Source organism: Cinclus cinclus, chromosome 3, assembly GCF_963662255.1.
Source record: "Cinclus cinclus chromosome 3, bCinCin1.1, whole genome shotgun sequence".
Taxonomy (NCBI): domain Eukaryota; kingdom Metazoa; phylum Chordata; class Aves; order Passeriformes; family Cinclidae; genus Cinclus; species Cinclus cinclus.
In genome coordinates this window covers 102,738,204-102,763,231 of record NC_085048.1, presented here as the reverse complement: position 1 = coordinate 102,763,231, position 25,028 = coordinate 102,738,204, and the positions used below count along the sequence as shown (strand labels likewise).

The following is a 25,028-nucleotide window of genomic DNA, read 5'->3' as shown; positions in this document are numbered from 1 at the left end:
AACACCATCTGTGTGCCACAATCCAGAGACAACAAGGGTTGGAGAGCAGGAATCATGACAATGGCAATAGGCGTACACAGATTTTGCCTACCAGATCCAGTCTGGGACTTATGAGAAAGGCTCTGCCTAGAACAAGGGGAAAACTTTCCTCTAAATCCAAACGCCTTTCTAACTGAATCAGCATTGGATGTGTGGAAAGAATCTATTTACAAGGGAAAAGATTTTTACAAGAAAATTTTGCAAATGTAATCAATTCCTACATGAAAAGAGTCTCTGAAACAGCAGGAAGAAAGCACTGGCTTTACAGCTGGGGAAGACTGGTTTGCAAAACCTCTGCACCTCAATCTGTGCTATAACTATACAGTTCATTAGTTTATTCACTCACAAATCCAGACTTCATGATGAAATCAGGAGTGCCATTTCTCTGATTTGGGAAGCTCTCAGAAAACAATTTTTTCAAAGCTGAACTTTTTTAGAAGGTTGACAAAACCAGGAACATTAAAACTCCATATATTCAGGAACTGAAGTAAATCAACCAAATAAAACATCCAAGAAAAACACCAAGAAAAACTCTAGAGCAAACTTAATTGTGATAACTGAGTTTAATGATGTTAAATGTTAAAGCTCATCATAAAAACATTACAACTGAAACTTCCCCCCCAGTATTATTCAGGACAGGTTTCACTCCACTTAACTTGGACAACAGGAACAGGATTCACAATTCATTTAGTCAGGGAAAACCTGTGGGGAGCAGGAGGGCTGAGGAAGCACATCCATAATTAACTCCATTTGGAGGCACAGTTATGATATTAGTGTGCACTAATCCTTCATTTTCCTTCCCTCAAACATTTGTGCTCCCAAATTTGTAGCCAAGAGTCACACATTTTCCTGGATGAGAATAAATCTGTGCAAGGCTTTACTCTGACATTCGCTCAGTGTTAAGCCCACTCTGTCCTAGGCAAAACCAGCTCAAGCTGGCCACAGGCAGGCTCCCCTCAGGAATTCAGGGATTGCGGTACAGCCATGCCAAGCTCCAAGGGTCAGCCTAGCAGGTGCCATGGGCAGTTTACAGAAGGAAAAGCCCCTTCAGGAAGCATCCATGAACTCCCGCCCAGTTAAAGGCAGGCACTGAACAGACCCCAAATTCCTGCAAAAGCACCCTCAGCAGTATCTTGCTGCAATCCTCAAAAGCATATTCCCTGTTCCACACAACCGAGGCCATTGGTGTTCAGGGCCAGCCCTGGCCAGGGATCCCAATGCAGAAGCCAACAAGCCCCAAACCTTGTAGAGTCAGCCAAGAAATTAGGTTTTATTCCAGCTCAACCACTCAGGGCCAGAGGCTCACAAACCTCAGAGGCTTCAAATTCTTCCCAAGGTTAAAAAATTCAGCCCGGGCCTCAAAATTTTGTGGCATGGCAAGTAAAGAGAAGATTTTCTTGGGTTTTTTTTGTTTGTTTTTTTTTTTCCACAGTCATCTTAAAGATCGTGAATTTGCTGGTGCCCATCAGCATCTCGCACTGTACCCCTATTCTAGCAGAAATTGCTGTGCAAGCCCAGCCATCTGCCACTGCTCGCAAAGGCATGAGGGTCAGGAAAAAAATATAAGACTTGCAGGTGAGAGGTTTTTTTTTTTTTGCTGCTCATGGCAGGGGCAGAATTACATCTGCTTGAGCATTTCACAAGTAGAAACTACTCAATATTTGCTTGGAATTGGAAAAGAGGTACAATCCTAAAGGAAAAAAAAAAGTCACAGAGAAAATTCAGCAAAGAGCCCACAGTTAATGATACTCTGGATATTGCTGCCCTGGTTTTGTGTTTCTATTTGCCTGTACACACAATCAGTTTTAACATCCTGATAACACCAGTAACAACTTTAAAAACCACTTAAAAAACCCTATTTTTTCAGAACTGTGTTGCAACCTCTGAAGCCAGAAGGATAGAGTTTCACCTGTCCTGGGAATAGTTGATAAAGATCATTCCAACAACAGAGCTAAAAATCAGGGAGCACTGCTGATAAACTCCTGATTTCCTTCAGGTGCTCTTTCCACCCACCACACAAAAACTTACAAACAGCTTATAACAATCAGGTTTGGGATGCTCTGACAACACCACCTGAACACAAGATCAAGGCCAAACACACAGTATGAAGTTATGACATAGTAAAGTAAATCAAAGGTTGCAGCTGAACCACTGAACTGTTACCAGCTGTGGAGCAAATACGTGTTACTGGGAGCAGCTGCTATTCCCCTATAAAAATTTTATATGTTCTGCAAATTTCAGACCCCAAAACCGGGTTGACTATAGTTTTAAAAAGCAGATACCCCTATTAATATAAACAATTACCACTCCTCTCCTACTTTTACTAACACTGGCATTTTTCAAGCCAGTTGCAACTTGTGCAGGTAACTACATGAATTAAGCATCACACTCCGAATTCTTTACTAACTTCTCTTTCAACAAGGTAGCAATGTGTAAGTATAGCTATACTAAGTGCTGATGGGATTTATAACTGGGTCCTGACTATAAATCATTTTTATCAGCCTCAAACATTTTATTGCTGTTTTCAGCCTTCATTTTATGCGTCATATCACCTCTCATCAAGAGGACCTACATCAAGGTGTAGTTCTTACTATATACCCCCAAAAATAATACAGACATTTTCCCAAGGCAAAAAAAAAAAAATAACACAAGCATTTAGGGATTCATTTTGAGGAAATAAGTAGTTGCATTCATGGTAAAATTCAAAGCCTCCATACAAAGGGCTTGACCCAGCCCAGGTGAAGCACCAGTGGCATTTGTCACAGCAAGAGGATGGAGCCAGACACACTGGAAATGGATCAAGGACATGACATGGGTTGACTAACTGCTCCATCATCAGCTCTTAATTTAAGCTTAGACCTCCTTTACAAGGCAAGTGGGTGAAAATAGCAAAAAAAAAAACCCCACCCACATCAATCACCACATCCACACAGTTCCCAACTCCTATTTATAGTTTTGCTTTGAAATTGAGGAGAAAAATGCAAAGCATCATGCCAAAGGGGAACAGTCATGATCCACAGGACTCTGAGCTGCAAGGCTGCTGCTTTATTTCAAGTGCACCATCCACCACACTCAGCACTGCTACAAGTTCAAGCTTCATCAACATACAACTTTGAACAAGATTTCAAAGGCTTTTTCCTGGAGTTTCTCAGAGAGCAAAGATAAAAAGGATCCAGTGGCCCAGATGCTTTAATGATGGACAAGTTGTGGTCAGGCAGACCTCTCCTGTCTTCCTCCACTATCTGGACCTTTCTGCTTGGCACTTGCAGCAGCTTCAAGGCACCCAGAGCTTTGCTCTTTGTTAGAGAGGCTCTAGGAATCACTGTCTTGCTTTTGTTTCTCTTACTTGGAAATGCCTCTTAAAATTAACACACTAAGTTTTAAAAAAGCACAAGTAACCACTACACAGCTAATTCAAAATGTTGCATCCACAGGTAAACAATCACAAGTAGCATTTCCATTTGGGATTTAAAGAGCTACAAATTCACTGATTTTTGTGCCATCGCCCAACACACACCTCAGATCAATCATGCTTTGCCCTTCAGTCTCTCAAGGAATTCAGGGCCTTGAGTCGCTTCAGACCTCCTTGTATTCCTTGGTATGTACCATAATTCCCATCATAAGCATTTAAAATTAGAGCTTTGGCTCTTCACAGCCTACAAAGATCTGCACAGCCGCTCAGGGTGACAACAGAGAGGAACCCTGAGCAGTGCTCAGCCCTCAAACAGGATTTTTGGAATGTCTTCTAGACTACAGATCATTTTAACTTGGGCATCCAAAAACTGACTTAACAGAAAGCAAACACATATCAGGAAGCTTTGTGCATGACACATGATGTTCACTTCCATTTTTTACACTACAGGTCAAAGTCATTTATAGTGTTAGAATTGGTGCTAATTCAGTTTAGAAAACAGGAATTTAAACAGTGCCCCACACATGCACAGTCTCTTGAGTTTGGCTTTGCTCACTTCCTTTGTTAAAGGCATAGCTTTGAATGATCAGAGTTGACAGAAATGCCTGGAAAAGCTTAAAGGTTGCACCTCTAGGTGCTCCTCTGCAACCCATGAATTTAGAGTCTCTTCTGCCCCTCTCCAATCCCATAGCCCACAAAAAGGGAAGAGCACGGAAGTCCATAGCAAATTCTGCAAAATTTACTATTTCTGTAGATTATCTCTTCGCTACAAATATAAAATATTTTCTGGGCCAATCACTCACCCGTGCAAATTAAAAGTTGAAATTAAACCCAAGCGGCTGTTTTCTATTATTCCATAAATATTCACACGATCTTTGGAAGTTTCCAAGAGAGACACGGAGGAGTTGCATGGGCAGAAGCTGCACCCTGCAGGCACCACCAGGAAACAGCCAAAACAGACCCTGGACCAGCACAGCCCGTGCTCAGCTCACCAGTGCCACCGCATGGCAGAGAGTTATTTTCAATATAGACACACTAAACCTCACGTTTTAGGCTTTTACTCTGTCCTGCCAACATAAGCACGGTAGCCACAGTTTCTGTACTACAGAAAAACCAGGGCATGATGAAGACCCCTCAAGAAAAAAGCTAGACTCTGGAATTAAAATATGATATTTCATACTGCCTTGAAGAATTGTTAATCAGTGAACTGGCCGGGAAAAAAAGAAAAAAGGGGGGAAGGAAAAAAAAAGTAACTCTCCCTGTGATTGCTCATACCTCTGATTTTCTAGTGAAGCCAGTGTTCCAGGCCCAGCTATGAACTTCTTCCCTGTGTCCAACAGCAGGAGCAGCTCCAACACATACCTGACCCCCAGTTCAACACCTACTACCAAAGTACATTAACCACTTCAAATAAAGCAAATTTACTTTGAAGACAACACTGCAAATAAAAAACATTTGCAGACTCTCACATGCTACAACCAACAGGTTTATGTATTTAGTAAGGAAATATACATAAGCAGAACCTCCACATGGTACCTATCCCACTGACCTGGAATGTTCCTGGGGAGCTGGTGAAAGAGAAAGCAGCTCAATAAATAGGTATCAAATACAAAGGTAACACCTTTAAAAGGACAGAGTTCCTTAGAGGGAAGGGTTTTCCTTTCATTAGATGGAAATACACATTAATACCATCTCATAGATAATTATTTCAGCACAATCCAGACTGAGCAAGTGAATTTAAGTGGTTTTAAGTGTCCAAGAACCCAAATCCACAGCTCCCAGAAACCAGGGCAGGCTTAATTCAGCACCTGGCCAAGGACACTAAAAACTCCTGGAAAGAAGAACAACAGTCTCTGTTTCAAAGTAATGCACACTGGTTTCTCTCAGAATAGAAAGCCACTGCTCACTACACTGCAGAACTGCCCTGGCCAGCTCATGTAACAGGTTTGAGTCCAATCCCCTGCACAGCGACAAGGTCCCTGCAGCTGAACACAGAAGTTCCCTCTAGAGTCCCTCAGCTTTAGAGGCTGCTCAGCCTGTTTTTAACCTGCCACAAATCCCAGTAGCCCAGGTCTAGATTATTCCTTCATGTGGAACAACTATAAGTTAGCCTACAGTGACACATTTCATCATATACCAGCAAGAAGGCCTGGTTGAACACAGTTTGCTGATTACAAAATGCTTTAACTCAACTGAAGATAAAAGAAGTCAAGAAAACATGAAGTAGTTGACTCCACTAGTTTTTAAGTAAGGCGTTTTTCTTTAGTGCTCTGCCTCTGTTGTCTCCTACCACAAGAAGGGGAAAAAAAGGAACAGTTTTCCTGAAGTCCTTTACTAAATTTAGGCTCCACAGCAATAAAAACCAGGACTTAAAGTTTGCCCCTCAAAACAATAAAAGGCAATGCCTTACATGTCTCTTACACTGTGGGCATGACACACAGGCTTTATATACACATGCACTTTGACTACTAACATAACCAAATAAATCTTTTAGAAAACAAAAGCTTGCTCTGACAATTACTCACCTCTCTGCCTTACTTGCTCCTTATAGAGCGCAAAAGTAACATTGAAAGAAACCAAAAAAACTAATACACCAGCTCACTTTAGAAACCATAGCACTGGTTTGGGAAATAGGATTGGCATCTTCAACTCTTTTGCACATGTTCAAGCAGTCCCATAAGATAAATGGTCATAGAAATCTCTCACTTGGCAGGATAGGATGGCTTAGGTTAAACGCAGGCTTCAGTTTACTCACCTACAGCTTCTGCTTGAATCCACCTTCCCAAGGCACAGGGAATGCTACATTTCACACCACCTGCTCAGAGAACAGAACAACACAGAACCCTCAGGAACCTGGAAGATAAAAGGGAAGAAGGAGGCTAGTGCTATCCTAAAATAGGATAGGCCTCAGGTACCCCAACAAGGTCCAGGAGGCAGACAGGCAATTGATTTAATGCTATCAGCCACACTCTTTTTATTTCACTCAAATCAAAGATTAAGCCCACCTGCCACATTGTGATTACAAAGTTCACCCACATGAGTTTTCCGAAGAACACTGAGACGCGCAAATTATATCAGCTAAGGAAGTCTAGTGACATCTGAAAACCATCACAAGAGATACAGCAGGAAATTAAAGTAGAGCTAAACACGACAAGAATAAGGAGAGAAAAACAAGAAAAGTAGAAAATAAAATGGCTAAAAGTCATGCAATTTCAATGGATTCTCCTGAGGCTTCCTTAGAAAGTTAGGATGAGTTATCTGTACCCTGCTAAAACAATGTTGTCAATTCCAAATAAGCTACTTGCTCAGGTGCAGCATCCCATGGCTCCCAGGACTATTTAATGACGCCATCATTGGTCTTCACAGTTTGCAGTAAAGCCAGAATGGGATGTCCTACCTAGGTATGGTAGAAAAGCTGCACTGCTACTGGGACTCTTTCCTGGAACAGTAGATACAACTTCTTACCAGCATTGGCAACTATGGAAAAAAAGGGGACATACTCTCAGGCTCTTTGTTTGGTTTGTTTTTAATTTAAGTTGTATTTTGAGCTGCTTTTAGAGATCTAGGTCTATATGAGTCTAATGGGTTCCACTTTAAAATAAAATTATAATAAAGTATGTAGAGCTTTATGCCAAAATTACATGAGGTGCTCAATTTAATCTTATTGAGCATATAAACTTGAGCTCAGGAAAAACAGCCCCAAGAAGCCATCCAGTGGAGGAGTGCATGGAAAATGGTTTCAGAGTCTTCCTAGGGCTCTTGGTTCCATATTTATCATTCTTTAAAATAGCCACTTTTTTTTTGTGTGTGTGTGTGTGTTTTGTTTTGCTTTTTGTTTACAAGTGTCTGTAGCACTTGAAGCAAGAGATTTATTGAGCTCCAGGATGGGGATGGATAGAATTGGGTGATCAGCTACAGGAGGACCCTGGCCAAAATAAATACATGGCTTAAGACTAAGTGGATCATAACTAATTCCCTCAAAGAACTTGGAAAAGTTTAATGCAGAGCTCTCTGTTGTACCAGCACATTCACTGAGCTGGAAAGGATGGGGCACAGACAAAGTGGTCAAAAGGGAGATGCTTAAATGGCTCCTAAATAAAACCTTTACTTTTATTAACAATCACAGGACAAATATCAGTAGGGCCCATAAAGCAAAAATACATGGAATAATGTCACAGGGGGATGTTAAATATGTTTGTTTTAGTGTGGCATAAGCTGCTAGAAAAGGCTCAAAAATGACTGCTGCTTTCCTGGAAGTTTTAATAATAATTTTTTTTTTCCTTTTGTGGCTTGCTTTGAGGTTTTTGTTTGCATTTCCAATAGTAGAATTAAAAAAACAAACAATCAAAAAAAAATTTAAAAAACCCTAGAAAATTTAATGAAGAGGGAAATGAGGTGCAAATCCTTCTTAATGAAAGATCCATACATTTGCTTTTTCCATGATGTTTAACACTAATTTTGTTTGCTGCCTAATAACTTGAATTAAATCCAAACTCTGGTATTATTTTCCTACGACAGTGGTATGGCCATAGTTTGTGAGTCCATGACAGCCATGAAATATTCACTTATCCTGGTGAATAGTAATTGTAATAATTACATAAAAAACATTCCAAACAATTGTGTGTTTGTCAGCAGCAAAGTAAATGTGAATTCAAGAGAATATGGGGAACAGTTCTGCTTTTCCAGCTAATATATTCTTGTACCAAATAAAACTGTACCAATAAATTGTAAATCTGGATGAAGTTAACAGTCCTTTTGCCCAGGCCAAATCCCAAATTTTTGATCATTTTCTTCTCTCTTTTGTGTCTTGCCAAAACAATAAGAAACACATTGGCACAAAAGAAAAAATATTGCTTGGGCTGCTCTCCCAGTGAATCTGTTTCCTATAAAAGCAACTTGGAGAGAAAACTCCAGTTAAGTAAACAAGCACTATCAAAATAGCTTTAGAAATAAAATAGTAGCAAATTATTAAGTTTTTTTTATTAATTACTTGCCAATTTTAAATTGTTAATCCAGATGGCAGACAAGTTTAAGGTGATATGTGACTATCACACTGTTGGTGTGATCAGATCTCCACAGTCACGTTATTGTTCACTCACCTCAGCAACATAACTAACACTAATTGCTAATCTATTTTACAATATACTGAGGAATAATTAATAAAGTAACAAAACCACTGCCCCTTCAGTGACATTTTGATGCACTCTGAGCATTGTAAGAGCACACATTTGTGATAAGCAATATCTGTGTTCTAACCTTCTTCTTGCACATTGCAGATTATTTTGGTGCTCCTTGAAAGTGTGTTTTGGGGTAGTTTCCTTTTTTTATTTTTTTTTTTTTTTTTTTTTTTTTTTTTTTGGGATGGAGGGGCTTACTGGTGGGGTTCTTTTGAGTGTTTTTATTTTTTGTTTGGTTGGAGTTTTTCGCGTTCTTTTTGGTAGGTGTATTAGAGAGCGAGATCTGTGGGGTAAATCAACTCAACTCCAAATACATATATTTTTCCCCTCATCAATTGAAGCCGACCTTCGGGCCTAATCCTCAGGCAGAGGCGGGGAAAACTTTCCCAGGTGCTCCCTGGGCTCCTGAGGCGGCAGCCCGATGCAGGTGTCATCTTCCTCGGTCCAAGCCCCCGTTCCATCGGGTTTTCCTCAGATTCCAGCCCGAGGTGGCTCCAAGACCTTTTTATGACGCTTTTTACCTCAGGACTCTAAAGCGGCTGAATACCCACATTCGCGCGCCCTGAGCTTTCTGACCCCCCTCAGCCGCTATAGCGCCCGTACGGAACTGAAACCCGCGCGGTAGCGCCTTAGCCAATCCGCTTCGCTCTTACTGCGAGGCGCCGCTCCCCCGAGCCAATCGCACGGCCGCCCCTTCCTGCCGCTATGGCGGCCGCCCTGAGCTGCGGCCGTGCTGCGCTGGGAGCGCTGTCCTGGGATGGCAGCGGGGCCGCGGCGCGGTGGCGGCGGGTCCTGCCCCTGGGCCGCCCCGCCCTATCCTGGATACTCCGCCGTGGCGCCGCGGCGGGGCCCAAACCCTGGGCTGGGCGGGCCGTGACTGTGGAGGTGGGCGGCAGGTGAGGACTCTGAGTTTGGGGGAGGTGGGGGGGGAGGCGGCAGGGCAGAGCGCTCTCTCGGCTGGAGAGTAACGCAAACATGAGGAAAAACTGGTGCAAAATGCGGAATGTGTCCAGGTTATCCTCAGTCGGGATGTTTGATGTCGGATCTTGGTGTGCTGCCAAGCCTTATCTGCAAAAAAGGGGAGTGGACCAGTGGAATCAGCCTTGTCATCGCTTAGTCAGGGGCATCCGGGAAATAACGAGCCCTAAGGATGCAGTAATTGAAGATGCTGGTGGATGTCTATGTGTGCATTGCTATCTTAGCGAAATATTCGAGGCCACCAAGTTGATCAGAGGGATGGAGACCTCTGCAGTGGGGAAAGGCTGAGAGAACGGGATTGTTCAGCCTGGAGAAGAGAATCGCTGGGGTTGCTTAGTTGTGGCCTTCCAGTACATGCCTAGAAAGATGGAGAGTGTGGAGTGACAGGACAACAGGGAATGAGTAAGAATTGCAAGACAGTAAGTTTAGATGGGATATTAGGGGAAAAATAACCTTCCCTCTGAGGCCCTGGCACAGGTTGCCCAGAGAAGCTGTGCTGCCACATCCCTGGAAGTGTTTAAAGCTAGGTTGGATGGGGCTTGGAGCATTCTGGGGTAGTGGAGGGGTGGAACTCAATGATCTTCAGGATGCCTTCCTACCCAAACCATTCTGTGATTCTACAGCTGAACTGTGTTCATTACAACAGTAAAAATCACACCTACAGGTCATAAGGGCCTTGCCCAGGTGTTCCCCTAAACATGTGAACAGGTTACCTGGGATAACTTATTTAGAAATTACTAACTAATCATAATAGAGGGGCTGTGCTTGGGAAGGGACTAGCTCTGGATTTCTGTGTTTAAATAATGGCATGGAAAATCAGGAGGGTGTGCTGGGCTTGTGCAATAGCACTGAGTACCCAGCACAACCCTGGAATAAATAATCCATATCTCACTCTCAAGTGTGTCATAATTGTCTTGCCACTCTATCCTCTGCCATGAAGGAGGGAATATTCTGCAGCTGTGGTGGGAAGTGTGCCAGCAGGCCTGTAAGAGAGAATGTTTTTCACTGGCTAAACCCCAGCTGGATCAGGTGATGATTCACATTTGCCTCCAAGGCGTGGATATAACTGCTGGGGATAGCCAATGTGCTACAAGGCTTTGCTTCAAGGTAAAGGAAGCATGACACCTGAGACTAAACCACTTAAAATTTAAGTGGATTTGGTCACTTTTGCACCAAGAGTTTCAATTGTCATATCTAAGGAGGATTTTTATATCTATTGTGAAGCATAGCCTTTATTTTTTGCAGTTGAGGCTAGAGATGAATGCAGAAATTGCTAGGAAAGGTACATGAATTTGCTGCAAACTAGTGTAATGGGTTGTTTCTTTTCTTTAGAAAGATGGAGCTGTCTTCTGGAAAACTTGCAAAGTTTGCTGATGGATCTGCTGTTGTTCAGGTAAAAACAAACAAACAAAAAAAAGAGTTAAAAATTGTGCAGCTTCAGAATTCCTGTATCTTAACAGTCATTGTCTGGGCATGAGAGCCTGTGGGATATAGAGCCTCAAGTGAAGGGACAGCTGTGTATTACAGGAAAAAATACGTTTGAAAAGCAAAAGCAGTGGTATGAAGTGTGGATTTCTGTGGTGATTTTCTGCAGAGTATAATTCTTAAGAATTACTGGTTTTAGAAGAAATTTAGAATGTTGGAAGTTTGGGGGATTTTTTAGGGGGGGAGGATAACTTAAGTTTTTACCTATTTTTTTGAACCTAGCTAGGTGACACAGCAGTGATGGTCACAGCAGTCAGCAAAACCAAGCCCTCTCCATCTCAGTTTATGCCATTAGTGGTAAGTACTAATGACAGAAATAGTTTTGTGCTAATCAGTGCTCAGCTTAGCAGCCATAGTCTTTAAATAGTGAGTTCAGGATACTGGAGAGAACAGGGAATGCAAAGAGATGACAGACCCTGGACTTCAGAACTGCAGTTGATGATAAAATCCAGGATCCTGGTGTGGATGAGGCATGAACCTTGGATGTTGTCTGCCTTGGCTTTAGTGAGGCTTTCTTCAAAGCCCTTGTGAACTTTATCACAACATCCAAGCCCAAATGTTAGAGCTTGGTTGTGTGGAAAACTGTTTGGATTGTGAGGCTTAAAGGTCTGACTGAGATAGTTAGGGGTGGGAAGTATATAACTGGGGTTGGAACTGGATGATCCCAGAGGTCCCGTGTGAGCGTTTCTGTGGCTTTGCAGTAAATACTCAGTTTTAATTAATAATCCCTGACTTGTTTTTGGGAGGTTGACTACCGCCAGAAAGCTGCTGCAGCAGGAAGAATTCCTACAAACTATCTAAGAAGAGAGCTTGGCTCCACTGATAAAGAAATTCTTACAAGCAGAGTAATAGGTAGGCTGAAACATTAATCATTTGAAAAAGTTGTAGTTTTCTCAGGATTGTTGGAAAATAATAGTAATTATCAACTGCTGTTTGCAGTTAATTGTTTCTGTAGTAATGCCAGAAAACAAATTTTTAATGTATTCTTTATCAATGCTATAAAAATTTTAAGGTCATGTATGTCATGCTAGATGTCCTGCTAGGTTTTCTGCCTTGTCTCTGTCTCTCTCTCTCTCTCTCTCTCTCTCTCTCTCTCTCTCTCTCTCTGGGGGGGGGGGGGGGGGGGTGTTTGTGAGGGTTTTTTTGTTGTGTTTTTTTTTTTTTTTTTTTTTGTTGGGTTGGTTTTTTTTTTTTTATCCCTATTTTGTCATTTTCTTGTGGAGTTGTTGCAAGACAAACTGAATATTAACTATTGAAAGCAAACAACTTGTTAGAGTTTGATTATTTCCTTTGCAGATCGGTCAATCAGGCCACTCTTCCCAGCAGGCTACTTTTATGATACACAGGTAGGTTGTGCTACCTTCAAAACAGAAAACTTGGATATGGCCAAGGAAAATTTCATGTTGCTTTTTAATGTGTCATCTCCTTGTCTTAAATTAGTTTTATTGCATCCTACTTTCCAAATTTTGTGGTCAAGATGCAGGAACAAAATTAAAATCTCTGTATTTTAACAGAGGAAGATGCTAATAGTAAATATTTTATGTATGATGTGGTGCAGTGTTATCCATTAGTGGGGGTTTATTGTCATCTTTGTATTTTAAATGCCTGAAAAAATTTCCATGTGCAGCATTGGCTTGTGTAGATATGTGGAATGTAGGGGTTCTGTGTCCTTAGCTTTGTATTGACAGGTAATAAAAACATGTAGGTCAAAATTATTCATTTTCTTTTATCTTATGCCAGATCCTTTGTAATCTTTTAGCAGTAGATGGTGTCAATGATCCTGACATTCTGGCAATTAATGGAGGTAAGAGGGCTGTGAGAAATTTGGTGCTTTGGTGGGATTTAATGAGATCAGATTTTTTCCTAATCCAGATTTTTGTCTTCCTTTCAGCTTCTGCAGCACTTGCTTTGTCTGATATCCCCTGGAATGGTCCTATTGGTAAGTAAACATTCTGAAGTTATGGGTGCTTTTGATACAATGGAAGACTTGGACCAGAGGTGGTACTTTGCTTTTTTAACTAGAAGTTGAATGTAACCATTAAATTCCAAGCATTGGAAATAATTTTACAATAGGTAGAATTATTGCACTTCAAGGGATTATTTTTTCTGGACTAAATGCACTTCTTGGAGGAAGTACAATACAGAAATAGTTTACTATGGAGACCAATTAACTAACTTTCTCTTAAGAGAAACATTCATTGGAAAGTAGCTGGTTCAGAATACTTTTCCTCAAGGAACTCAAAAAAAGATTTATTTCATTGTGGGTATTTTCTGGGAGAAGATCTACCCAAGAACAAATACTGAACAACTATCTTCCTTCCAGCTGCCTTTTTTTCTAGAAAACATGAGCTGAAATGACAAAAAACTCCCAGTAAACTCACAGCACTGTGTGTAATACTACTTAGCATTATTTGCCCTGCCCACTAATAGTACCTAAAAGAAAAATAGAATAGATAATTTTGTCTTCTAGGTTTGTTTTTCATGACCAGTCAACGTGCTGATATTTTAAAACTATTTTAAAGTCTGTAGCTTTAATGATTGTTATCAGCTGTGAAACTTTCAGAGTAAAGTGATGCCTTAAAGAACTTCCTTATTATAATAATAAATAACCTTCTGGAGTTTCTTTGCAGGTGCAGTAAGGGTAGGGCTGGTGGATGGAGAGACTGTTATCAATCCAACTCGAAAAGAGATGGCCTCTAGTGCTCTAAATTTAATTGTTGCTGGAGCTCCACAAAGTCAAGTTGGTAAGTAGGTTAATTGTTGTCTGATAAGGGCTTGGAAATATTTGCACATGTTTTCCTTATCTTTGAAATGTGGATTTTTGTACAATAGTAGGAGCAAACAGCAGTGATAGGTAACTTTTGGTCGAGTAAAGTAGATTCCCTCATATTTCTCAGTTGAGTTAGATTGCCATTGAACAGTAAATCAGGAATTTAATTAATTTTTATCTTCCCATTGCTAGTTATGCTGGAAGCAACTGCTGAGAACGTCTTGCAGCAAGACTTCTGCCATGCTATCAAAGTGGGGGTGAAGCAGACCCAGCAGATCATCCAGGGCATTCAGCAGCTGGTGAAGGAGCGGGGTGTAGCAAAGAGAACTGTCCAGAAATTATTTATTGCTCCTGAAGAGATTGTGGAACTTGCAAAGAAGTAAGTTCACAGCAAGTAATGCAGATGTGGGAATGTTTATAAGTATCAGTCTGGGGCTTTCACCAGACTGGTATTTCACTAAATGCTTTTCAAACATTTAGTCCTCAAAAAAAGAAAAAAAAAAAAAGGAAGAAAACCTAATTATAGAAGTGGGTTTTAAGCTGTGTTTTCAAAAATTCTTCCTTTTCTCCCTAAAGACTTGCTTCTAACAAGATCTATGCAGTGTTCACAGATTCAAGCCATGATAAAGTAAGTAATCAATTGTGATATAATTATTTTTTTAATAAATATCATAATGAAACTATAATGAGATAGAGTTATTTAAGCTTCTGACACTTTAGGCTCTGTCCATGGAGGTGTTTTAAGGGAAGACTGGATGTGCCATGGTCTGGTTGACAAGGTGGTGATCATAGGTTGGCCTGGATGATCTGAGGTCTTTTCCAACCTCAGTGTTTCTGCAATTTTAGCTTGTCTCCTTCCCAGCATCTATTTGTAATAGTAATAATAAATTGTTCTCTAAGTTCTTACCTACCAGAATATTTGTTTGGATTATGTGGAGGTGGAGACTCCCTTTTCCCAAGGAGTCACATGGAAAAGATGATGGGAAATGGGTGCAGGTTATTCCTGAGAGGTTCTGATTGGGCAAAAAAGCAATGTTCTCCTTGGGAAAAATTATCACTCACTGGGATAATATGCCCAGGGAAATGGTGGACTCCCCAGTGTGGGACATTTTTAGGGTTCACTTGGGGGAAGGGTGCTGGGCTGTCTTGTCTAGATGCTGCTTTTGCTGGGAAAGGTTGGACCACACAACCCTTGAGGTCCCTTCCAAGCTGATTATTGATTTTTGAATTTGTGTGACAGTTCTGTTCCTTATTCCTTAAATGTTTACACCTCTTTAAATAAACACAGCCCCAAACCTCTGTTGTTGTTCTGCCCTGTAGAGTTAACTGGTTGCAAATCCTGTGTTCTAGATTTCCAGAGATGAAGCAATCAACAAAATAAGGCTTGAAACAGAAGAACAGCTGAAAGGTAGTTTTTGTTAATATTCAGAGAATGCTTCAGTGCAGGCAGCACTGCTTGGAGTTAGAGTATGCTCTTTGTTGGAAGCTATTTTAGTTAAAGTTCTATAAAATTATTTTCCCAACTTCAGATGCAATTTCTTTTCTATACTCAGAAAAATTTCCGGAGGCTGAGCCTTATGAAATCATGGAATCTTTCAATGTGGTTTCAAAGGATATTTTTAGAAATCTTGTGCTAAATGAATATAGAAGGTGGGTGTGTCAAACTCCTACTGATAATATTTCTGTCAGCTTTTAGTTCAAGACTATGGTTTAACTGATCTCTTAATTTCTCTTTGTCACTTCAGGTGTGATGGGAGAGATTTGACTTCCCTCAGAGACATTAAATGTGAAGTGAACATGTTCAAAATGCTTCATGGATCAGCCTTATTTCAAAGAGGTCAAACACAGGTAGTGTCACTTAAGCATCAGAAATGATCAATGAATTATCAAAAGCTGAAAGATTTGGGTCTTTCATTTAAATGCCAGGTTTCTTCTTCCTTCACATTTAAATAGTAAGAAGCAGAAGTGGTGTGTAGGTTGGTAAGTACATTGGTGTGTAGGGCACTGCTAAATTGTGCACGTCGTGAGAAATCTTTTAAAAGCAACTTCAGATAGGGAAATTTTACCCAAAAAATTGCAATAATGAGAGGATTTTTTTTTCTCCTCTTTGCCAAAAGTGTCAGCTGTTGGGCGGATTGAATTAAGATTGTACTCAAGACTTGGTCTTCTGTACTTTTCCAGCTCCTTTTGCTGGAACACTATCAGATTGAACTGATTTCTTATTGCACTGACTTAGGGTGGCAGTTGCAAACAGTGATTTACTCCTCAGTGTTGTCCCCTCTTATTCTACTAAAAATAACACCCACTGCAGGTCTCTGTGGGAAACAGGCACAAGCAACATTGTGGCTGCAGCTGGCCCTGTCTCTTAAAGGTTTCCTAGGGAGCAAACTGCTCTTGGCTCCTACTTAAGAAGCATTAAATTAGTATTTTTAAATTGGATTGCTTGTAAGATTGTGTGATCTTCCCAGATTGTGAGTAAGTTTGTGTGATGGAGATAAAAAGTTTGTACAAGTGGTAGGTGATGGCATCTCATTTGCTGCTGAACTAATTATTTTTGATTCTTCTTAAACAGTAACATTCGTGATGGCTGGAAGGGTTTAAGAGGGGTTTATCTTTTATTTTAGTTCGTTTTTATTTTAGGTTCTGTGTACAGTTACATTTGACTCTCTAGAATCGAGTGTAAAATCAGATGTTATCTCCACAGCAGTGAGGTATGTATGTCTTGGTGCTTTGGCAGTAGTAACAAGAGGGTGAGCATTTAAGCACATTTGATGAAATTCCCTTGACCTTTGACATAGATACTTTTTCAGGACTGAAAAATGTGTAAAATTAGAATTTGAAGTGGCCTGTTTTCCAGAGATCATGGCAGTGGGTTTGTATGGGGGTGACATTAACTCCATAGCACACATTTGAAATTGGAGGGTGTTACAGGTAACATCCAGTATGGTTTATACATTTAAAATATTTGTGGAAATTTAACTTAGGATGTAGCAAGCAGGTCCTTGTGCTTTTAACACTTTATTGCTGAAGGCTAAAGTGAAATTAACTCCCTTTAAAACTACATTTCAGTGATGTCACCCCAGTGATTCCATCCCAGTGTGGGAGCTTTTACATTTTAATGTCTCAGCTTTACTGTAGTTAAACCCTTGTTACCCTTGTCCATAGTCTCTCATTTTGGTAACTGGGGGGGACCAGCAAATTTACTGATTTCTTGGTTTTGGCTAGGTCCATTTGTAAGCATAACAATATTAGTTTCAATTAGAAGTTGTGTGTATAACAAGTTTGGTTGCTCCTGTTCTAACACAGTCTTGTTTTTAATTAATAGTGGAATAAAAGATAAAAACTTCATGCTGCATTATGAGGTGAGAGTTTTCCTGTGTCACAGCTTTCTGCATGGGCTTCATGTCTTGCTTTTAAAGATGCAGTTGATCACTTCCAAAGTTAGAAATTAACTCTAGATTTGCTAAAATGTATTTATGCTAATTCATGCCTGAATTTATATGAGCAGAAGTGCTGGTTTCCTGAAAAGCATAAGATAATTTGTAAATTGGCATTTTATACAGCCTTTTCAATGCCATAACATTAGGTGAGCTCCTTCAGAACAAGTTCTTACTGAAAGCAGGATGAATCTGTGCTATTATTTTTAGAAAACTCTGTTAATATGTTCAGCTGATGTGGCACAACATTAGTAAACAAATGCTTTTACATCTTGCATCTCTCTCAGCCTTTGGAGCTTGTACAAAGTATTTCCTACAGGCAACAGGCAGATCTTGTTCCATTATCTCTATGACACAAATAATATTTCTGCTAGGTTGTTTGACAAGTTTATTTGGAGGAAGCTTCTTGTGTTCTCTCTTAGCTACCTTGCTAGTCTTTTATTCTCTTTAATCTTGTGGAAGTAAAACATTTACTAAACATTACCTAAACTGGTCCTGGTTTGCAAACCATGTGACTGACAGAAGTCATGTGGTGGTTTGATCATTTGATTTTTTAATGTATTTTTACCTTGAGATGCACCAAATCTTCAAAGATATTTTTCTAAGTGTATGTTCTAAAATGGAAAAGAAAAGCAGGTTAATTTTCTGTCTACACTTTTTTTTGCTTCATAGTTTCCACCTTATGCAACCAATGAGATTGGCAAAGTTACTGGGATGAACAGGAGAGAGCTTGGACATGGTAAATCCAGACTAGAGAAATCCCATGCTGAAAGTTCCAATATTTTATCTGACTTTTATTTATGGATCACTTAGTGGTTGTTTTGGTTTTTTTTTTTTTAAACAGGTGCACTGGCAGAACGGGCTTTGAAACCAGTTATACCCCAGAATTTCCCATTCACAATCCGAGTTACTTCTGAAGTCTTAGAATCAAATGGTATTAGGATTTTCTCATTTTTGACCTAGTGCTGGAGACTAAATTTGGTTCTTAAAAAGCTTATGTTTGACAAACTTGATTTATAGGCATGCTAAAGAATAGATTTCAGTTTATATATTCTTAGTAACTATTACCTGAAATATTTAAAATAGAAAGCATGTAAATGTTCATGAACAATAGACCTTTCTTGATTTAATAAAATGGTATTTGGGGGCATTTTTATGCTACAGGATGAAGAAAATAACTCTAGCTTGTATTGAGACCCATTTTTTGATGTTTAATTCCTGGTTTTTTTTTTCCTGTATTCCAACTCCAGGATCGTCCTCAATGGCTTCTGCATGCGGTGGAAGTTTAGCATTAATGGATGCAGGTATAAAATAAGTCACTTAAAAGGATAAACTAGTGTGTTGCAGGATCTGGAAATGAACAAAGGCTTCAGAAATGTTGTTTTTCTTTTCTTTTCTTTTTGCCACTCCCAGGAGTTCCAGTGTCAAATGCAGTGGCAGGTGTGGCCATAGGCCTCATTACCAAGTGCAGCCAAGGAAAAGGGGATATTGAGGACTATCGCTTGCTGACAGACATCCTGGTGAGTGTTCCTCACATTGTTATTGTTGCTGCTTAAAAAATGCCTTTTCTGGCTGCCTTCTGTGACCTTTTACCCAGCCAATTCTGGAACATCTCTCCTGGAAAAATTAGTTGCATCTTTTCTGTTTTATCTCCCAAATTCCTCCCTTATTTTGAAAATTTTGTATGAAATTGTCCAGTCGTGTTTCTTATTTTCTGTGTTATTTGTTATTTAAGCACTCATAAGCTTTCTCCTTCCAGTTAATGTTGTCTTTCCTCATGGGAGAAAAAGGTGAATAATTTACTGAAAGACAGAATAGATTGGGTGGACAATGAGCACTTGGAAGAGTGGCTGGGGAAGAAAATGTGCAACCACTGACAGCACAAGATCAGCTGTGGGTCAGCTTTATTGTCCACAAAAGCTCTTAATTTCCAAGGAGAGAAAGGAACAGTGTTAGTCCTGAACAGCAAAATAAAGCTGAAGAAAATGTGGAAGTCTCAAAAGTAATTCCTCTGTACTTTTGGTATATTGGGATAAAATGACTCCAACTTGGTTTTGTCTGTCTGTGCTGGCAGGGAATTGAAGATTACTATGGAGATATGGATTTCAAGATGGCAGGCACCAATAAAGGGATAACAGCACTGCAGGTATTGTGACATGGAACCTTCCTCAAGTGAAACTGAGTATTAGAAGAGCTTTCCTGACATGGTGATGGCACTTTTAATTCTTCTCATGTCAGGTTGATCTCAAGCTGCCAGGAATACCAATAAAAATTGTGGTGGAAGCTATTCAGCAAGCTACAGGTAGGTCTGTGCTTGGATTTGCACCCATTTTATAATTAAATATGATAATGAAAACTTAATTAAGTTTTATGAAACTAAATGATAAACTATTATTTTTTCTTGTTCTCATTGTGGAAAAAAAACTAGCTTCTATCTTTATGAAATGGGTTTGGCTTAGTCAATAAGCTCCAAAGTAACTTCAGCCATTGCATGATTTGGACTAACACACGTTACATGACTTAGTTTAAATCCAACAGGATGAAGTAATAAAAATAACAGCAAACTTTCATTTCACATAATTTCAGCTATATTTGCATGTGAAACTTGCTCCCATCTGTATTCTGACGTTTTTCGTGTGCAGCTAAAATATTCTTGAAGCACATGAGAAAATGAAGCTACATGGTTTAATAAGGATTTAATGAGTTGGAAAACTTGAAGCTTGACATTCTGCAGCTAGGCAGGAGACAGGTTTTGACAAGGAATGTTTTTCTACTGTGTAACAAAAACTTCATACATTTATATTAATCATACACAAAATTACTGGCTTTTAATTTTTTAATTTTTAAAATTTTATTATTAATAATTATTTTTATTATTATTCCCTCTAGCTGCAAAGAGGGAGATTTTACAAATTATGAACCAAACACTGGCAAAACCCAGACCTAACAGAAAAGAAAGTGGACCAGTTGTAGGTAATGTTATTGTTTGAATTCATAACTTTCATAATTTTTAGCAATAAACTTCCACTTAAAATGGCTGGGGTTTGTTTTTGTTTTTTTTTTTTTTTTTTTTTTTTTTGTTTTGTTTTTTTGTTTTTTTTTAATTGATTGTTGTGTATTATTGCCCTTGCCCTGTGGAGATAATTTGTGGAGGGGTTTTGGTTATTTTTGGTTTTGTTTTTTTTTTTTGTTTTTTTTTTTTTTGCCACGTGGGTCAGCACTTGTATATCAATGTACACCAGAAAATAGAATTTAAGTGAAGTTATGCGAAGCTCTCACAAAATCAGAATTAATATAGATGAGAGTATCAGTATGGCTTAAGATAATTTCCAGTCATCAGAGTGTATTCTTTGTCTTCATTTATTTCAGTTCTTACCTGTAACTACATCCCTGTTCAGCAAATGCCACAGGTAGCTGGAAGAGATCAAATGCTAAATGAATATGCCTTCTTGTGTGATGGCTTTCAATATGATTATATTTAGCACTTCAAAGGATTTCTAAATGTTCTTTCAGAAACTATCCACGTTCCCTTATCAAAAAGATTAAGATTCGTTGGTCCTGGGGCTTACAATTTGAAAAAACTTCAAGCACAGACTGGTGAGACATTCCTGATCCCTGTGATAATTTATGCTCATATGTTTCAGACTTGTATGTTGAGCTGTTTCAATGCTCGTTGCAAACTGAAAATTAAAAAATACTGTTATCTGTAGAGTACAGGTGGATGCTCTGCTTTGGACCTGAAACCCTTAATGCTCTGGTTAATTAATCTTGATTAATGCCTCCCAGGGGATTGGGGTGGAGAAAAGGAGGAAAAATCCTATTTCCCTTTGGTTGCAAGCCTGTGTGGTCTGGCCACAGAACTCTAGAAGGAAATTTTAAAGAAATGTTACCATTCTGGCTCCAAAACACTTTCATTTCCTTCAGCTAGTAATGCAAATATTATTAAAAATCTCTGGAAAATTGATTCATAATCCTCACCATTTATTCAGGATTTTTTCTCCTGCCTTTAAAGGATTATAAAAATAATTTTGTGTTCCTTTATGGCCCACAAGTTTATAGAGGTATTTGCAAGGAGGTGGTGGCCATATGCAGTTGTTCAGTGCCTAAATTGAACAAGATTAAATAATGATCAGAATTCTGAGGTGTACAAAACAGTTCTGCTCTGAGCAAGTCTTTACTGAGTCTGACTTTCCTGCAGTGTGCCCCTAAGTGCTTTCCTAAATCCCCATTTTCAGGTGTGACTGTCAGTCAGCTGGATGAAGAGACATATTCTGTGTTTGCCCCCACACCAGGGGCAATGCACGAGGCCAGGGAATTCATCGGGGAAATCTGCAAAGATGATGTAAGGACACACTTCTGCCTTTAGTTTCTCTACTTCACTCTTTGTGACTTTGTGTCTTGGTGTCTTACTGGTTTCTTTTTTTTTTTTCCCCTTCTACAGCAAGAAGTTAATTTGGAATTTGGGGCAATATATACAGCCACAATTACTGAAATAAGGTATAAAAAGTGCTTTGGAGTTGCAGTTAACTTATTTACATAGGTGTATTCCTGATACCTAAATATTATGTAAAATAATCATTGGGTTTTTTTAAGAGTGCCAAACTCATGCTGGGGATATTGGCACCTGCATCATTTCTGATACTTTTTCTTGTGAAAATATTTTTGTTTCCTGATAAAGCCGGGGGTTGTTGCTGTTTGTTTAGTTTTTAGAATATCTCTAAATTATAAAATTAAAGGCCTCTTTCATCTTTGAATCTGAAAGTGATGGCATGAATTTGCTTTCCACTTTTCATCACAGTATCTGTCTCGTAAAAATTACCTTTTGGATGGTACCTGTTAATGAAATATTGCCCTAAAATGAGAAATTCTCAGCCACTTCCAATTAAGGAGAAATTAGTAGATGTGTTATTTTTAAAAAGGGATGAGTAAAATTTTATTTGTGAGAAGTTTATAAATGTTTGCTTTGCGGCCCATATGCAGAGTGAAATGTGGACTTTTCTGGATGTACTTTGAAATAACTGTGCTGTCTGCTGCTTCAGGGATTCTGGAGTGATGGTAAAACTGTATCCAAACATGACCCCAGTATTACTTCATAATTCACAGCTGGATCAAAGAAAGGTAACCCATCCTTAAACAGGTATAAAATGGGCAATTAGTTTTATTTTTAACCAGTTGGCATGGCTGTAACACACTTACTCTTGTTCCACAGTCCATTTCCAGGTTAAAACCTCTTAATTAGCAGCACTTGGTTGTTCTAATTCTTCCTGCCCTGTACTAAAAGCTGCAAAGATTCAACTGTGACTGCTGCAGTTGTTTTTAGACCAAGTTTTTTGGCTCTGCAATATCCTTTTCCATGTGATACTCAGAAACCTGTTGTTCCTAAGGTAGTGCTGAGCCACTGGGTTGACATGTAGCATGAATAACCCCTGAAAGAAGGGATTTTTGTAACCAACTCTGATAATTTTATTTCTATAAAACACTCTGTTCTAGATTAAACACCCTAGTGCTCTGGGATTAGAAGTTGGACAAGAAATTCAGGTAATTATTTTTTTTTACTTTAAAATGCTAATAAAATGCTGTTTATATTTTAAAATTTGATTATTTTTCTGATTATTCATGTAGTGTTTATGAAGAAAATATTTTTTCCATATTGGATTCCCTTTCTGTACTAGTTAAAAGCCTGGTCATTCAAATTAGATTTATTTAATGTTGTACTCTTGACAGCAGTATAGGCTAAAGGATGCCTATTAATGGCTTTTCTAGCATCAAACTGATAAAAACTCAAACCCAACCCCCCATCTTTTAAGGAAAATGCTATTTCCAGCTCTTAAAGGTGGTCAGTGTGAAAGCGCTCTGTTTCCTCACCAGGTTAAATACTTTGGCCGTGACCCCACTGATGGCAGAATGAGGCTTTCACGGAAAATCCTGCAATCCCCAGCCAGCAGCACCCTGAAAACCCTGACAGACAAAAACAGCATTATCCTGGGAGGGGCTGTTCCACAGACATCCACATCATCCTAGTGACAGGTAAGGCCAGCAGAGCAGCTTCAGCTGACTCAGGGCTGCACTTGACAGCTCTGCGAAGGAATTGTGGCAGTCTGGCTTTGTGCTGAGCAGTTTGGACAGCCCCCTCTGTCCAAGACAAACTTAGTTCATCTCTAACATCCTTTTTAACTTAGTTCATCTCTAACATCCTTTTTGTCTACCTTTTAAAGAAAAAAAAACAAAACAAGCAGGGTATTGGAAGAGAAGGAAAAAAAAAATAAGCTGTGTTCTTGATTAAGTCAATAATGGAGAAGTTTTCAGTCCATTAATGAAATGGCCAGAGCTTTTCCTTAGAAGTAGTTTCCAGAAGGTATATGGCTCAATTTTTCCCAAAATTCATGTGGGTTTTGTTTTTCTAAGAAAGCTGCTAGAACAGGAAGGTGTCCGATGTTAAAATTGGGAGCAGTTACACAGCAAGATTGGCAAATGCACAGTGCACCAGTGGGAACTCAAGGCAATCTGTGGCAACCTTCTAGGAATGACTGACAGCACAAAAAGAAGGGAAAATTCACTGAGGAAATCTTGGTTTTGAGGAACAGTTTTGAATCCTATACCTTGATATAATGAGTTGTTTACAAAGTGTTTTCTCTCTTTCAGGAAGAAAAGATGTGACAGCTGGTGAAAATGCAAGTGACCTTTGCTAGAAACTCCACATGTCCTCTCTAGAATCTGCAGGTGGATAGTAGTGAGTCATATTTATAAAACACACACTATTTATGCTTAAAGGTGATAGAGAACTTCAAAGCCTTCAAATTGATTAAAAACTTCAAAGCAAAACCAGAAACATGCCCTTATTCTGTGTCGCAAGGTTGAGATAAGAATACAAGAATGTGGAATTCTGCAGACTGAGAAGATGGTATTTCAGTGCTAAAGATTCTCTTTTGAGTTATCCACTCAAAATAAAACTGTGAATATGGGAAGTAAGAAATGAACAACTCTTCTGTGGGAGAAGGAATTACCCTATACAAAGTTTTACTGGCTTTTCAGTGCACAAGAATGTTGAGCAAGACCTAAAGACTTAGAAGTATCACCTTTAACATGATGAATGTTGTTTTAGATTAATACGTTGCTCTCAGAAGGTTCAGACCTGCTACAATATCTGAGCAGAACTTGGCTGAAACATCACCCCTTATCACCTGGGTTCGTTTGTGCTGACTTTTAAAACACATAATTAAAACATTAAAGTAAAAATACTTTTTTTGGACTGAACAATTTATGTGATAAATCTTCCCCCCAAAACACTCCCATTAAGAGTGTCTTAATCCCTCTATTAATTATGTTCCCTCAGTGAGTTCACTGATCTTTTTTAAACTTCAAAACATTTGCCAGGGGCTTGTGAGAATTACTCATTTTTCTACTGTGAGGTACAGACTTTGAAAATCAAACAGGGTCCTACTGACTTTGCATACCAGTTTGTATGCAGAACTAATCAGAAAATCAACTTCCCACATGATGGCAAGTGGGTTCTGAACCACCTAAAAGAAAAACAAAGCATTGGGGAGAGGAGAAATGGGGAATGTACAGTAAAAATTACTCATTTTTTAATTCTAAGTTAAAGTATTAAAGAAGAAAAAAAATTACTGGTATGCCGCTCTGTAGTTATCTCTGTCTTTCATCATGTAAGATTGAAGGAAGAGCTCCTTGGCAATCTTTTAGCATCTTTGAGGGCTGTGTCTTATTATTTC

The 25,028-nt window shown here is 39.2% G+C and overlaps 1 protein-coding gene across 2 annotated transcripts; it reads left to right on the top strand.

Annotated features, from left to right (window-relative positions):
- The first annotated feature begins 9,321 nt into the window (after nucleotides 1-9,321).
- PNPT1 (polyribonucleotide nucleotidyltransferase 1) lies at nucleotides 9,322-24,723 on the top strand. Of its 2 annotated transcripts, XM_062490604.1 has the most exons (29): nucleotides 9,322-9,524; nucleotides 10,939-10,999; nucleotides 11,314-11,388; nucleotides 11,838-11,943; nucleotides 12,388-12,437; nucleotides 12,832-12,895; nucleotides 12,983-13,030; nucleotides 13,722-13,835; nucleotides 14,054-14,240; nucleotides 14,438-14,489; nucleotides 15,212-15,269; nucleotides 15,415-15,511; nucleotides 15,607-15,709; nucleotides 16,502-16,572; nucleotides 17,187-17,223; nucleotides 17,971-18,037; nucleotides 18,143-18,232; nucleotides 18,549-18,602; nucleotides 18,712-18,818; nucleotides 19,373-19,444; nucleotides 19,537-19,600; nucleotides 20,188-20,271; nucleotides 20,812-20,895; nucleotides 21,534-21,640; nucleotides 21,740-21,795; nucleotides 22,338-22,416; nucleotides 22,789-22,836; nucleotides 23,167-23,325; nucleotides 23,941-24,723. In XM_062490604.1, exons 1-28 carry the CDS (start codon nucleotides 9,334-9,336, stop codon nucleotides 23,317-23,319), a joined length of 2,379 nt encoding a protein of 792 aa, XP_062346588.1. In that variant the 5' UTR covers nucleotides 9,322-9,333; the 3' UTR covers nucleotides 23,320-23,325; nucleotides 23,941-24,723. The 2 variants fall into 2 exon arrangements, with proteins under 2 accessions (XP_062346588.1, XP_062346587.1); XM_062490603.1 differs by lacking the exon at nucleotides 23,941-24,723 and having other exon boundaries at nucleotides 9,334-9,524; nucleotides 23,167-23,326.
- The last annotated feature ends 305 nt before the right edge of the window (nucleotides 24,724-25,028 follow it).